The sequence below is a fragment of the Oncorhynchus gorbuscha genome, linkage group LG06, assembly GCF_021184085.1.
Source record: "Oncorhynchus gorbuscha isolate QuinsamMale2020 ecotype Even-year linkage group LG06, OgorEven_v1.0, whole genome shotgun sequence".
Classification (NCBI taxonomy): Eukaryota; Metazoa; Chordata; class Actinopteri; order Salmoniformes; family Salmonidae; genus Oncorhynchus; species Oncorhynchus gorbuscha.
Window position 1 is genome coordinate 53,172,911 of NC_060178.1, and position 15,854 is coordinate 53,188,764.

The 15,854-nt window shown below is 41.7% G+C and overlaps 1 protein-coding gene across 1 annotated transcript in view; it reads right to left on the bottom strand.

Moving 5' to 3' along the window:
• Positions 1 to 2,889: 2,889 nt before the first annotated feature.
• The window catches only part of LOC124037173 (tyrosine-protein phosphatase non-receptor type 20-like), a 50,489-nt gene continuing 37,524 nt past the window's right edge, over positions 2,890 to 15,854 (bottom strand). The window contains exons 8-9 of the mRNA XM_046351840.1: positions 4,975 to 5,037; positions 2,890 to 4,052 (exon numbers count right to left, since the gene is read on the bottom strand). Of these exons, the coding sequence (XP_046207796.1) occupies positions 3,882 to 4,052; positions 4,975 to 5,037 (234 nt within the window). The 3' untranslated portion in view covers positions 2,890 to 3,881. The remainder of the gene's footprint in view (positions 4,053 to 4,974; positions 5,038 to 15,854) is intronic.

Sequence of the window (15,854 nt, forward strand, 5' to 3'; positions counted from 1 at the left end):
ACTTCAGACTAAGTAAAAAAAAAATACTATAATGACAAATGCCCTATACAGTGTTGGATTCGGGCTAAACTTTGAATATTGAGATATTAAAGACATGATAGATGCATAGTATATAAAGGAGTGAGATCTGTAGAAAGACAGTGGCTGTGGAATGTGATGCGTGGACGGGAGAGAGTCACGGGAGTGCGATAGGTGATACGAGAGGACATCTGTGGATTAGGCGAAGGAGGGGTTGAGGTCAGGATGTCAGGTCAGATCCCCTGTATCCTGTTACCCTCTTCCTGTTAAACCATACGATGTAAAGATTAGAGAGGAGTGTCCAAAGTGGGGTATATATACTTGTGATGGTGAGAGCACGTTTTTTGTCTGAATACAGCTGTGTGGACCCTTTAGGAAGAATTAAACTTGGTCAAGCTTCTCTAGTGTCTGTGAATTTACTCTGAAAAATAAGAACCTAACAACAGTAAACATGTATCCAAAATTAAATTGCCGGGGTATTTTTGATGGGGGCAGACGCTTTTATCCAAAGTGACAACAGTGACTCCACACATTTTCGTATGTGACCCCAGTGGGAATCGTACCCACCACTCTTGTGTTGCTAAAGTCGTGCTCATACTGAGTCACATAGGAACACTACAATACACAAGTACAATACAAACTGTAAAATACAATACATGACTACAGTACAGGTGTAGTACAGGCACACTCCCCATGAGTGAGCCACCCTCCTTCAGGCGATGAATGAGGCATGCGATGACATCTTTCCAGACCAATGTCACACTTGGATTCGCCATGCCAAAAGTTTTTTTCCCAGCTGCATAAACAATGAGGACATTTACAGTAATGACGAAGAGAACCTATGGCCAAATGCTCAGGACAGGCCGAATGCAAACTAGTGCCTGCTAAACATTGTTTATTTTATGTTTAATTTCATTACAGTACACCTATCTTGTAATTATATTGTAACAATACATTTTATTTTTTGCATTTTGTGAACGTTGTCTTCAGGGATCACAACTTTGATAACACATGGGATAGAAATGATGTAAATGTGATTTTCAGTCGGTAGTGCAAATGTATTGCCTAATGTAAAAACGGTGTAATGTCGTGTAATTTATATTACTATAGCATATTACATTCAAAGGGCAATTTAAAAAAAATGATCTAGCATTTTTTACAATTGGATTAACTGGTTGTTAAAACAACTACATTGAGAAGATATCATTGTTGTGTTTTGGTGAAATGTTAAGTCCCCTATTTACAGTGCATTCAGAAAGTATTCTACCCCTGGACTTTTCACACATTTTGTTGTGATACAACCTGCATTTTAAATGTATTAACAGAAAAGATGGTTGTGTGTGTGTTTCTTTGTGAATCCAACAGAGAGGAGGATTTACTGGAAGTTGGTAAGTTCCTTTCTACATGTTCCCATGGTTTGTAAATCACTGAACACACAACTAATTACTCTACCACCTCCCCATGTTCTCCACACTCCTATCACCTCTGGACGTCCTCTCCTCCACTCCTTACAGCTAAAGCATAATCCTCTCACATGTGCCTTATAGTTAGAGAGAAGATTACAGTGTCTACAGTGCTGCTATAGAACGGTGGCTGGTGACGGATGAGGAGAATGTGAGACTTTATCAAGGTTAGAATCTCAAATGCATTTCCTTGATTCCTTGCATCCTCTCGCCTCTTCAAAACCCATTGGATGAGAAGGTCAGAGGTCCCTCACGACTCCTGTGATCACCTTTTATAAAGATGAAAGAACTATTTACACAAAACTATAAAAGGCATTGAACTCGACTCACGTTGGTTGATAGCCCTCTCCTTATATACAAAACTATTCAAATTAACAACTACTTATATAAAACTAGGAAGGCAAGTAGGATTTATATAACTCCATAAACCTATAAAAGTAACTGGACCCTGAATAACCCATGTCGTGCCTATTATGCAATAACTCAAAACTATAATAAGGTCTGGGTGAGAGGGAAGTAGGGAAAGAGTGCGAGAGAGGGAATGAGGAAGGGACTTATTGAGTGAATGAGTCAGGTTGGGAGTCCTGATGGAGACTGAGTGGGAGAGAGGTAGACTGTACAACAGGGCTTTCCACAAACTCAGGTTTTAAGACTTCCCACTCCAGAGCCTGTGTGTGTGTGGCGAGCTGTTTCCTCTTAGGGAGCATACTGTTAGATTTTTTTCCCCCCATGCAGTCACAAGGGCCCCTCTGAGACACACTTATTTACCCTTCAGTAAGCCTGCAGAGGGACTCTTTTCCATGTTCTGTCAGTTAGCACTTGTAGGTAAATCTCTCACTCTCTCTGCTTGTAGATATTACTATAGCCAACTGCCTTGTCATATACAGCACCTGTGACCTACCAAATAAAAAATATCAGTTTCTAATTGTGATCCAGCCCTTACGACGCCATGAAACAAAGCAGTATTTCAGAACAACTTTTATTTGACGGTCCAAGGTAATAGGAGGATCATGTCAGGATTTGGCCAGGGTTGTTCCGGTTTTTGGTCACTAGATGCCCCCATTATGCCTTTTGACCTTTTGTTTTCCCTTGATCCCCATTATTATTTGCACCTGTGCCTCGTTTCCCCTGATTGTATGTTAGCACCCAGCCCTAGTACTCTGAGAACTCTTGTTGATCCCGGTGGACTCTCTTGTGGAATTCTGTTTTTTATTCTTGTTTGTTTGTTTTTTGAGTATCTTTTGAGGCTTTTTGTGCTTTACCTTCCACCTTGTGGATTTACCTTTTTTGTCTTGGAGGATTACCTTTTGTTCTTGTAGGATTCCTTTTGAGGTTGTGGAGTTACATGTTTTCCTGAAGAACTTCACTTTTTACTTCATTAAATACACCGTCTCAAGTACTGCTGTGTCTGCCTCATCTTCTGGGTTCTACCGACTATTCGTGGCTCAGTTGGTTGAGTGACTGTCTCTCACTCCAGAGACCCGGGTTCGTAACCGGGTCCTGACAGATCAGTGATCAGACCGAGGCTATACTGTACTGGTAGTGAATGTTAAAGCATATTATCATGCTACTGAAACTGCAACTACAATGGTGATGTTACTGTACAATGATTTTGTGCATTTGACCCCCATTATATTTCAAACTTCAAGCACTTGCTCAGTGGTCATAGAGATTAGACTGCAAAATGAATAGAGTTTCACTATTGTGCTGCAAAATTCACACACAGTGAATCAGAGTTTTGGGACAACAAGATTTGAACAAAAACAGTATCGGACAGACATTCCTTACAGAATCACACAGAGCATTTGTACTGAGGTTACTGTTCAATCAAACCTGGTTTCTGGGGGTGAAACAAACAAAAATGTGAGTCTCTTAGCACTCCAAGATCACATGTTTGGATTCACCCCCAGAAACCTGGATCATTAATCAGTGTCACATAAAGCTGCAAGTCTTTCCAAGGCACTTGATTCTATTCACTTTTGGTTTCAGTCATGGACAGAATTAATAAATGATTAACATGCACTTATTTCACAATTTTTTAAATACTATAATCACAGTTTGAGAACACAGAAAGACCCAACAGTAAGAATGTCTACCTCCATCAATAAATGCATAACCCAAATATCAAAACACTGCAGAAACATAGCCTGGTCTTCCATCTATATGTGCTATAGCCAACTGTTAATAGTCATGTTAGGCATGACAACAAATAAAGTAGCTGGCTAAAACACATACTTACAGTGCTCATAACAAATTAAACTGCTAACAAATGTATAACTTACACAGTCAACTATTCAAATATTACACATCTTCATTGATAAGGTATCTTCTTTGGGAAGGTGGGAAGTAACTGGTTAAACAAATTGGTTATCTTCATGGGGGCTCTCGGGTTGCCATCGGCTACTGTGTTTGTGAGGGCCCATAAGTTTGCGGGGGGCTCTCAGGTTGCAATTTGCGGGGGCTCTCAGGTTGCAATTTGCGGGTGCTCTCAGAATGCCATCGGTTACCATGCAGCTGCAGGATGCCCTGTAGAACCTCCAACCATAACTTGTAGCAGAACAGGTACTGTTCCTATGCAGAGACAAGACAGGTGTTACAACATGCGCGCGCACACACACACAGTCTTTCATAACTAACCTCAATTCAGTCCCATTGAAGATCCTTTTTTCCCTAAGCCTAAACCTAACCTCAACCCTAAACTTAATCCTAACTCGAAAACGAGCCCTAGCTCCTAACTCTAAACCTAATTCTAACCCTAACACTAAATTCTAACCTTAACTCAACCCCCCTAAAAATAGCATTTGACCTTGTGGGGACCAACAAAATGTCCCCAGTTGGTAAAATGTTTGTTAAATTTACTATTCTTGTGGGGACTTGTGGTCACACACACACGCACACGCACACACACACACAGAGTGCAGTAAAGAGCCGACTGTAGTCAAATTATTATAGGATGTTTTAATGACTAATGATGTGGTACATGAGTGGTTAGGGGGAAATAGCTTCTGGGTGGAAGCCTCTTTCTCTAGCTCTCTGGGGGTCCACTTACTCTATTCACACACTGTCATTAATGATGAGGGTGGGTTTCTCGTAAGTTTCTTAGCTAAAATACTTTCTCTGGTCCAACCAGACTCAGGCCACTCCAACCGCAAAGTGCTTTATTTTTTTAATGAATTAGATATGGTCATGCATATATTGACTGTCAAACATTGGTTTGATTGTTGTTACTCTCTTGCGGCTGTGTGGCAGAGAAAAATAAAATACAACTCGCTATGAAGTCTTTGGAAACCCACACCAGGTTAGTAGGTCCAAAGAACTACTACTCAACCTGGGTTTCTGGAATATGTGTAATTTAATATCTGACTATGTAGGAAACAATAAAGTGGACAGGATTATGGAAGCCATAGACAAAGAATCATTGGTACCCTGAATGGCCAAAAAACCGTTTAACCCCTGAACACTAACCTCTGTATGGTAGGCCTACCGTACTGACCTTGGTCTGAATCATGCCATATCGCTGCAGTCTCATCTCCCTAACAATGCTACTGACCTTGATCTGTGGACAGAGAGAGGGACAAGGAGTTACTGTAGGTTCATGGTGGTCAGTACAGGTATATGTCTGTGATATACACACAAACTTTTGTGAACACCAACTGAAGAGCATAGTTTGTGTCCTTATTTTAAGGTAAGGAGTGTGTGCGTGTATGTACATAAACACTAGATGACAGTCTGTCAGTCAACAAGGGCGGCCATTTTAACAAAATGGCTGCCATTTGGGTTTCCTGTTAGAATAAAATAGGGTTGAATCATTCCAAACAATCTGAAAATGACTTTGTAATGTTATCTACCCACCAAATAAACCCCACGATTAATGTAGACAATAATGCTGATCATAAAATACTCAAGACCTTCATGGGGGTCATATTGAGGTCCTTTTAACCACAGTCCAGCGGAGAGGGGAGAACATTTTGGACTTGTTATAGTCACCAAATTTCACACACAGCTGGCGCATGTCTAAAGAAGATTTTGCCCATTACCCCCTGGTGGTCAACCAGCTACATGGGGACATATTGGACAAGATTTTCTTGGTCATATCTCCATAAATAATTTATACAGTAGATAGAGCCCAATGATGGCTTAAAATGTTTGAGGGGGTCTGGAAAACACTATATAAATAAAATGGCCCAGAAATGTCACATATGGATGCATTCTTTAAGATTTAAGTAGAAAAGTGGTGAAAATGCGTGTCAATGTTTTCATGGTTAGTTCCAATAGTTTTACAAGTAAACACTCTTAAAAAAAAGTCATATGGGTGTTCCCTGAAGTCTACTGTGATTGCAGTGATATATACTATGATATTCTGTTTTGTTTCAATTGTAAAAAAATAAAAAATAAAGAGGAAACCTGCCCCGTACACGTCACTTTAGGGCAAATCCCATAGGAATGAATACATGTCCACCAGAGAGACAGGTAACCGAGGGTTCGCCCCAGGATTTTGTAACCCATTTTAACAAAATACTTTTATGTTGAGACCTTTAGGCTAATTGTGAAAGATAATTATTATTGTTTTACGGGTGAAACATCCAAGCTGCACCCGAATGCCAGTTTTAACTGCATCATGAGAAAAATTGTAACCATTCAGCACACAATTTCAAGAAAGGTGACAAGAAACCTTCCCTGTATTGGGGCGTCAGGTTTCCTAGTGGTTAGAGCAGGGGTGTCAAACTCATTTCGCATCGTGGGCCACATACGGCCTAGGGAGATGTCAAGTGGGCCGGACCATTAAAATTATACCATACTCTGCTATAAATAACCAAAATAACATGTCTTTCCTTTGTTTTGGTGTAAAGAAGCACAAGAACATTAGGAAAATATTGAAATTTAAGGAACTATCCTTTTACAAAACATTTCATGAAACACCTCATATTTCCTTAGACAAATGTGCAATTTACTTTTATCATTCACAAATATGCATTGCAACTGATCCCACTGATTGTACAAAGGCACAAAACTTTAATTGGTACTGAAAAATATAGTAATGCACTTTAAGATTAAATGAGACTTTTAAAGAAATGAATTTTTAAACCACTTACACATACGCATATAACATCTAAATGTAATCCCTGCGTACACCTTACAAACTAAGGAGAGTGATTTTAAATGTGTAATGAAGAAAGTGTTCGCCTGTCCTGTAAATCTGTAAACTTCATACATGAAACATACATACACATACAATACATACTGAAAATTTATGGAGTTGTATGAACAGTAGAATTCCATCACACAACTTTTGTTTTGAAGCTGCTGACTAACATTAAAGTGCACATTTTTTAAATCACCACAGTAAGGATTCATCTTCACAGAGCTGTATTCTTTCAATGCAAACCGTATCTAAGGCAGCATTTTAAAGGTGTTAGTCTAGTCTGGACTTGTATTTGTACCTGAAACTTGGCATCTTTTGGCCTGTACAAGTGCATCAACACCAGGTGTCATGTCCTGACTAGCTGTCACTTTCAGAACGTCATTTAAGTGCTTGTTTGTGAGCCTTGAACGCATTTTTGTTTTATTGATATTCATCACTGAGAAAATTTGTTCACAAAGGTAGGTTGTCCCAAACATGCACAAAATTTTAGCAGCCAGGGCTGTTAATTTGGGGTAACCTGGTAGTAGATACTGATAAAATCTGTCCAGACCTACAGAGGCAAATTTGCCCTTCAAATCTGCATCACACTGCAAATCAATTATCTCTAGCTGAATTTCGACCGGCAGATCAGAAGCTTTAACTGTGAAAGGTGAGCGAAAAACTGAAAATTCTGTCTCAAGTTCACCAAATACCTGAAAACGTTTCTCAAACTCCCGCAGTAGTCCTGCAATTTTGTCTTTGTACCGTTTCATGTCCGCATCAGGTCTGGTCACACACACATCTCTCAGACAGGGGAAATGAGCAGGGTTGCCATTTGCCAGTTGCATCTCCCACAAAGTCAGCTTCAACTTAAATGCATGTATGTTGTCAGAAAACTGTGTGACAACTTTTTGCGGCCTTGCAACATTTTGTTCAGATTGTTCAAGTGTTCAGTAATATCAACCAAGAATGCAAGGTCCCGTAGCCATTCCTGAGATTGTAATTCCAACACCGGTTTTCCTTTTTCTCCATGAACTGTCCGATTTCCTCTCGTAGATCAAAGAAATGCCTCAGCACAGCGCCTCGGCTTAACCATCTCACTTCAGTGTGGTATGGCAGGCTGTGGGTAATGTTGCTGTCGCTGAGAAGTTTGTCAAACTGACGATGGTTCAGACCTCTGAATATGGCTTCGATGCTAATGCTATTTCGCTAGCAATTAGGTAGCTGGCTTTTACCGCTGCTTCACTGACTTCTCGGCTCTGGATGAAAGTTGACTGCTGTTTCCTCAGACCCGCCAGCAATTCGTTAATCTTATCTCTTCTCAGTTGTCCTTGCAAGCCGTCATATTTTTCGCTGTGATGAGTCTCGTAGTGGCGTCGAATATTATATTCCTTCAATACCGAAACTTGTTGCAAACACACCAAGCACAAAGGTTTTCCGTGCATCTCTGTAAATAAATAGGACTTGGTCCATTTTTCTTTGAAAATTCTACACTCCTTATCTACTTTTCTCCGTTTGGATAACGACATTTTGGCTAATGATGGTGTAGCGGAGAGGTAGAGACCAAGGTATTAACAACGTCGTAACAAGCAGCAGATGGCGCATTGATACCGTCTGCTGTTTTCAGTCTGTCTCAGTGATGCGGCTTGTCTTCTACTCTGATGGAAAGAGTGCGCCCCTTAGCGGATAATCCATGAATTGCAGCGAATTAAAAATATTAATTCCATGTCTTTTATGCATTTTTTCCACTTTCAAATTATCCTGCGGGCCTGATCGAACCTCCTTGGGGGCCGGTTCCGGCCCGCGGGCCGTATGTTTGACACCCCTGGGTTAGAGCGTTGGGCCAGTAACTTGAAAGGTTGCTGGATCGAATCCCCGAGCTGACAAGGTAAAAAGCTGTTGTTCTGCCCATGAGCAAGGCAGTTAACCCACCGAAGATGGCGATTCAGGCAGCCCCCTGCACCTCTCAGATTCAGAGGGGTTGGGTTAAATGCAGAAGACACATTTCAGTTGAATACATTCAGTTGGACAACTGACTAGGTATCCCCCCTTCTCTATTTAGAATGTTGAAAATGGAAACATGGATGTGAAGCCATTAGAAGTCAATAGAAGTCTACCTTTTTAAATGGGATGTATGGGACTACTAAGGCTGCCATTACGCACATGTTGTATATAATTTTAATCCACAGATATCACACAGTATTGTGGAGCATGCTGAACCATCATCCACTCAATTGAGATATGAAAATATTTTCAGAATCTGTGATTTAGACAGCATTTTGGGCAATTATTTTGTTTTATTTTCAAAAACATCTTTAAAAAACATACATGATTCATTATATTGTATTTACCAAGCTATCCTGAACAAGTTAAGCTATCATTAGGCTAAATACACCACTTACCAATGAAGTTATGGCAAATTCAAAGTTTTAGGGGGCATTTTCACAAGGCATACTTGGGTCATTTTATTGTGTTCTCCACACCACCACAAACATTTTAAGCCATGTATGTACCAATTATTTATGGCTAAATGGCCATGTGAATCCTGTCCAGTTAGAACCAATGTAGCTGGTTGGTGGTCATTTTGGAAAACTGGTATTTTAGAGTATAATTGTTTATTATATCTGCGATGGCACTATAGCTAGACATCTTTATGTAGTAGTTGACTCACTTTGTGTAAAGACTGAAAGGTATAATATTAATGGATTACCTGTCTGCTGGACATAATGCATTCCTATTGGATTTTACCTAAAGTGATGTGTACAGGGCTGTTTCCTGTCACTTTTCTTAAAATAGACACAAAACAGAATATCATATTATACTGTATATCATTGCAGCTGTTTGGCAGCTGTACAAAAGCCCTCGGAGTGGAGCAGCATACAACTGAGATTAACTTGATCAACCAAGTTGATTTCACCTGTTGGCTCTCTCTCTCAATGCCACACTCTTGCCACTCATTATCAGGACTGCCCTGATAGGCCGCCCTGGTTGACTGACAGTCTTCCCAGACTGAATATGATCTTTAAAATGTTCCTTAAGGTATCTAGTATTAGTGTACCATGTTTGATACTTGTATCATAAAATGAAACAATGACTTCACCAACCTGCTGGACTATGTGATTTTTATGTGAACTGTATGTCCAATTACAAAACAAACCTGTTCAGTAAATAATCTCACTTGTTAGCTGGTGGTGAATTATGTGGCCATTGAAGACAGCAGTGACGATCAAATGGAAAATTATCTTCTTATACTACTTGGTAGTCTTCCAAGCACATTCCACAAAGCTGTTTATAATGTCTGCTTTGTCCACTGCCCCCATTTTAAGGTTATCGTCAAGTACAGTCTGACTTGATCTTTCTCTTTCCCGTCAGGTCATGCAGACTCCTTGTGGCTGACATGGTTGCGGTATGGCAAGGATCCTCAACAAGATTCAGCCGTGGGCCAATTGTTTCTTGAGCGGATGGTCAGGGGACCAGAATATAATAAAAACAAATATTTTTAGATTGCAAATTGACTTCAAGAATTAATTCAAATCTTCATTACATTTGGGGACATTGCCCTGCGTAGGATACCGTCTGACAGATGGGACGTTAAAATGGGTGTCCTGACTCTCTGTGGTCATTCAAAGTCCCATGGCACTTATTTTACGAGTAGGGGTGTTCACCCCGGTGTTATGGCTAAATTCCCAACCTGGCCACATTCAATCATGGCCACCTAATAAGCCCACTCATTCCTAATTCGCATATATCACTCCTCACATCTCCACCTGATAGCTGATGTGTGGTGAGCAATCTGGCACAAAAATAGTCGGGTGCTACACATTGATGGTGGATGAGGCAAGTTTCTCCCGAGAGCTCTTTGAGTACCTCAGTTGGTACAAAATCACTATATAAATCAAATTAATTATGATTTATTATTAGTATATGACCACATATGTCTCTATAATGCATGATAATATTTGGGAACAGATTTCCTAAATAAAATTACTTGGAGCTGATTTCCTGGTGTTTTTATAATTGTTGTCATTGTTGATAGACAAAAAAAATGTGTTCACCTCTTCCACACTCACTTTACAGAATTCAAAATTACAATTTGTGTCTTACATAATTTGGTCAGATATAGAGTACCAGAAAAAAGTTTGGACACACCTACACACATCAAGGGATTTTCTTTATTTGTACTATTTTCTACATTGTAGAATAATAGTGAAGACATCAAAACTATGAAATAACACATAGGTAACCAAAAAAGTGTTAAACAAATCAAAATATATTTGAGATTTTAGATTCTTCAAAGTAGCCACCCTTTGCCTTGATGACTGCTTTGCACAGGTGTGCCTTCTTAAAAGTTAATTTGTGGAATTTCTTTCCTTCTTAATGCTTTGTGAACAAATCATTTGTGTTGTGACAAGGAGGTATACAGAAGACAGCCCTATTTGGTAAAAGACCAAGTCGATATTATGGTAAGAACAGCTCAAATAAGCAAAGAGAATTGACAATCCAGCATTACTTTAAGACAAGTCGGTTAGTCTCCGGAAAATGGCAAGAAATTTGAAGGTTTCTTTAAGGGCTGTCGCAAAAACCATCAAGCGCTATGATGAAACTGTCTCTCATGAGGACCGCCACAGGAAAGGAAGACCCAGAATTACCTCAGCTGCAGAGGATAAGTTCATTAAAGTTACCAGACTCAGAAACTGCAGCCTAAATAAGTGCTTCACAACAGACACATCTCAACATAAACTGTTCTGAGGAAACTGTGTGAATTTTTATTTATTTTATTTATTTCACCTTTATTTAACCAGGTAGGCTAGTTGAGAACAAGTTCTCATTTGCAACTGCGACCTGGCCAAGATAAAGCATAGCAGTGTGAACAGACAACACAGAGTTACACATGGAATAAACAATTAACAAGTCAATAACACAGTAGAAAAAAAATGGGCAGTCAATATACAATGTGTGCAAAAGGCATGAGGAGGTAGGCGAATAATACAGTTTTGCAGATTAACACTGGAGTGATAAATGATCAGATGGTCATGTACAGGTAGAGATATTGGTGTGCAAAAGAGCAGAAAAATAAATAAAAACAGTATAAAAAACAGTATGGGAATGAGGTAGGTGAAAATGGGTGGGCTATTTTCCTATAGACTATGTACAGCTGCAGCGATCGGTTAGCTGCTCGGATAGCTGATGTTTGAAGTTGGTGAGGGAGATAAAAGTCTCCAACTTCAGCGATTTTTGCAATTCGTTCCAGTCACAGGCAGCAGAGTACTGGAACGAAAGGCGGCCAAATGATGTGTTGGCTTTAGGGATGATCAGTGAGATACACCTGCTGGAGCGCGTGCTACGGATGGGTGTTGCCATCGTGACCAGTGAACTGAGATAAGGCGGAGCTTTACCTAGCATGGACTTGTAGATGACCTGGAGCCAGTGGGTCTGGCGACGAATATGTAGTGAGGGCCAGCCGACTAGAGCATACAAGTCGCAGTGGTGGGTGGTATAAGGTGCTTTAGTGACAAAACGGATGGCACTGTGATAGACTGCATCCAGTTTGCTGAGTAGAGTGTTGGAAGCCATTTTGTAGATGACATCGCCGAAGTCGAGGATCGGTAGGATAGTCAGTTTTACTAGGGTAAGCTTGGCAGCGTGAGTGAAGGAGGCTTTGTTGCGGAATAGAAAGCCGACTCTTGATTTGATTTTCGATTGTAGATGTTTGATGTGGGCCTACATGGTCGAATTGCTGCAAAGAAACCACTAATAAAGGACACCAATAAGAAGAAAATACTTGCTTGGGCCAAGAAACACGAGCAATGGACGTTAGACCGGTGGAAATCTGTCATTTGGTCTGATGAGTCCAAATTTGAGATATTTGGTTCCAACCGCCGTGTCTTGTGAGACGCAGAGTAGGTGAACGATTGATGCTGGTGACACTGTCTGTGATTGATATTTGAATTCAAATCACACTTAACCACCATGGCTACCACAGCATTCTGCAGAGATACGCCATCCCATCTGGTTTGCGCTTAGTGGGACTCTTTTTTTTTTTTTCAACAGGACAATGACCCAACACACCTCCAGGCTGTGTAAGGGCTATTTGGCTAAGAAGGAGGGTGATGGAGTGCTACATGAAATGACCTGGCCTCCACAATCACCCAACCTCAACCCAATTGAGATGGTTTGGGATGAGTTGGACCGCAGAGTAAAGGAAAAGAAAAGTAGGCAACAAGTGCCCAGCATATGTGGGAACTCCTTCAAGACAGTTGGAAAAGCATTCCAAATGAAGCTGTCATCAAGGCAAAGGGTGGCTACTTTGAAGAATCTAAAATATACGTTGACTTGTTTAACACTTTTTGGTTACTACATGATTCCATATGTGTTATTTTATAGTTTTGATTACTTCACTATTATTATACAATGTAGAAAAACCCTTGAATGAGTAGGTGTGTCCAAACTTTTGACTGGTACTGTATATAAACAGTAATAATAATAATAATTATTATTGATATTATAATAAATCTATAATATACAGTGCCTTTGGAAAGTATTCAGACCCCTTGACTTTTATCATATTTTGGTAGGTTACAGTCTTATTCTAAAATTGATTACGTTGTTTTTTCCCCATATCAATACCCCATAATGACAAAGCAAAAACAGGATATTAGAAATGTTGCTAATTTATTTACAAAAATAAATAAAATGAATATGACATTTACATAAGTATTCAAACACTTCACTCAGGACTTTGTTGAAGCACCTTTGGCAGCAATTAAAGTCTAGAGACGTCTTGGGTCTACACTACAAGCTTGGCACACCTGTATTTGGGCAGTTTCCACATTTTTCTCTGCAGATACCCTCAAGTTCTGTCAGGTTGGATGGGGAGCGTTAATGCACAGCTATTTTCAGGTCTCTCCTGTCACGTCCTGACCATAGAAAGCCTTTATTTTCTATGGTAGAGTAGGTCAGGGCGTGACTAGGGGTTTCGTCTAGTTTATATTTTCTATGTGGGGTTCTAGTTGTTTTTTCTATGTTGGTGTTTTGGTATGATTCCCAATTAGAGGCTATCGTTGTCTCTAATTGGGGATCATACTTAAGTAGCATTTTTTCCACTTATGTGTTATGAGATATTGTTTTGAGTTAGTGCACGTAGCATCTCTGTAGTCACGGTTAGTTGTTAGTTTATTGTTTATTTGTTTTTGTCTTTGCTTAGTTTCACTTTCTAATAAATAATGTGGAACTCAACATCCGCTGCGGCTTGGTCCGATATTCATTCCAACGAACGTGACAGAATATCCCATCAAACCAGGACCAAGCAGCATGTTCACCAGGTGAAGGATTTCTGGACATGGGAAGAAGTGATGGGGAGATACGAAACCCTTCCTTGGCGACAGACATGGGGTGGTTGGCGAAGTTGAGGGGTGAGTCAGAGACCGTCGAGGAGTTATTGGATAAATTGGAGGAGAGTAAATGGAGGGGAGAATTAGAGACCTTCGAGGAGTTGTTGGATAAATTGGAGAAGAGTGAAGCGAGAGAGCTGTTGGTTTGGCATAGTATGCACGGCATTCGCCCTGAGGAGCGTGTTAGCCGTCCGATGCCACCTGAGTCAGCTCCCCGTACTCGTCCTGAGAAGTGTGTTAAAGTTTCGGTACAATTGCTGCCGGCTATACGCACCAGGTCTCCAGTGCGCCTTCACAGCCCAGTACGTCCTGTGCCAGCTCCTCGCACTTACCGGGTGAGGTGTGTCATTGAACCGGTACCATTGATGCCGGCTATACGCACCAGGTCTCCAGTACGTCTCCACAGCCCGGTACGTCCTGTGCCTGCTCCCCGTACTCTCCCTGAAGTGCGTGGCCCCAGTCCGGTACGTCCTGTGCCTGCTCCTCGCACTCCCCCTGAAGTGCGTGTTCCCAGTCAAGTACGTCCTGAGCCTGCTCCCCGTACTCGCCCTGAAGTGCATGTCACTAGTTTGGCGCCATCTGTCCCGCCGGCTCCACGCACTAGGCCTCCAGTGTGCCTTCCCAGTCCGGTGCGTCCTGTGCATGCTCCTAGCCCTGAGGTGGGGGTCACCAGTTCGGTACCACCAGTACCGGCCCCATGCACCAGGCTTCCTGTGACAATCCCCAGTCCAGAGCTTCCGGCGACATTTCCCAGTCCAGCACTTCCGGCGACAGTTCCCGGTCCGGAGCTTCCGGCAATGTTTCACAGTCTGGAGCTTCCGGAGACGTTTCACGGTCCGGAACCTCCAACAACGGTCCACGGTCCGGAACCTCCTGAGACGTTTCACGGTCTGGAACCTCCAACGACGGTCCACGGTCTGGAACCTCCAACGACGGACCATGGTTCGGAACCTCCTGAGACTGTCAACGGTCCGGAATCTCCAGCTCCATGCCCGGAGCCTTCCCCTGCGCCGATGCACAGTCTGAGCACGGTGTCCAGTTCAGCTCCAAGGCCAGAGTCTTCTTCTGCGTTGGTGCCCAGTCCAGGTACAGCGTCCAGTCCCGCTCCATGGCAGGAGCCTTCCCCTGCGCCAATGTCCAGTCCAAACACGGCGTCCAGTCCAGCTCCATGTTAGTAGCCCTCCTCTGCGCCGATGCCCAGTCCAGACACGGCGTCCAGTCCCGCTCCATGGCAGGAGTCCTCCTCTGCGCCGATGTCTGGCCCGAGGGGGTGTCTAATATCAGTGTCTGGCTATCGTTGTCTCTAATTGGGGATCATACTTAACTTCGTCGAGATAGGGGGTGCTCTTTTAATTTTTGGATAAAAAACATTCCCGTTTTAAACAAGATATTTTGTCACGAAAAGATGCTCGACTATGCATGTAATTGACAGCTTTGGAAAGACTGCAAATCGTTTCCAAAACTGCAAAGATATTATCTGTGAGTGCCCCAGAACTAATGCTACAGGCGAAACCAAGATGAAATTTCATACAGGAAATGCCCCAGATTCTGAAGTCGCTGTGTTCCAATGTCTCCTTATATGGCTGTGAATGCGCCAGGAATGAGCCTGCCCTTTCTGTTGTTTCCCCAAGGTGTCTGCAGCATTGTGACGTATTTGTAGGCATATCATTGGAAGATTGACCATAAGAGACTACATTTACCAGGTGTCCGCCCGGTGTCCTGCGTCGAAATTATTGCGTAATCTCCAGGTCCATGCGCGTTCCATTTCTTCAGAGGAGAAACTAAACTGCCACGAATGACTTATCATCGAATAGATATGTGAAAAACACCTTGAGGATTGATTCTAAACGTTTGCCATGT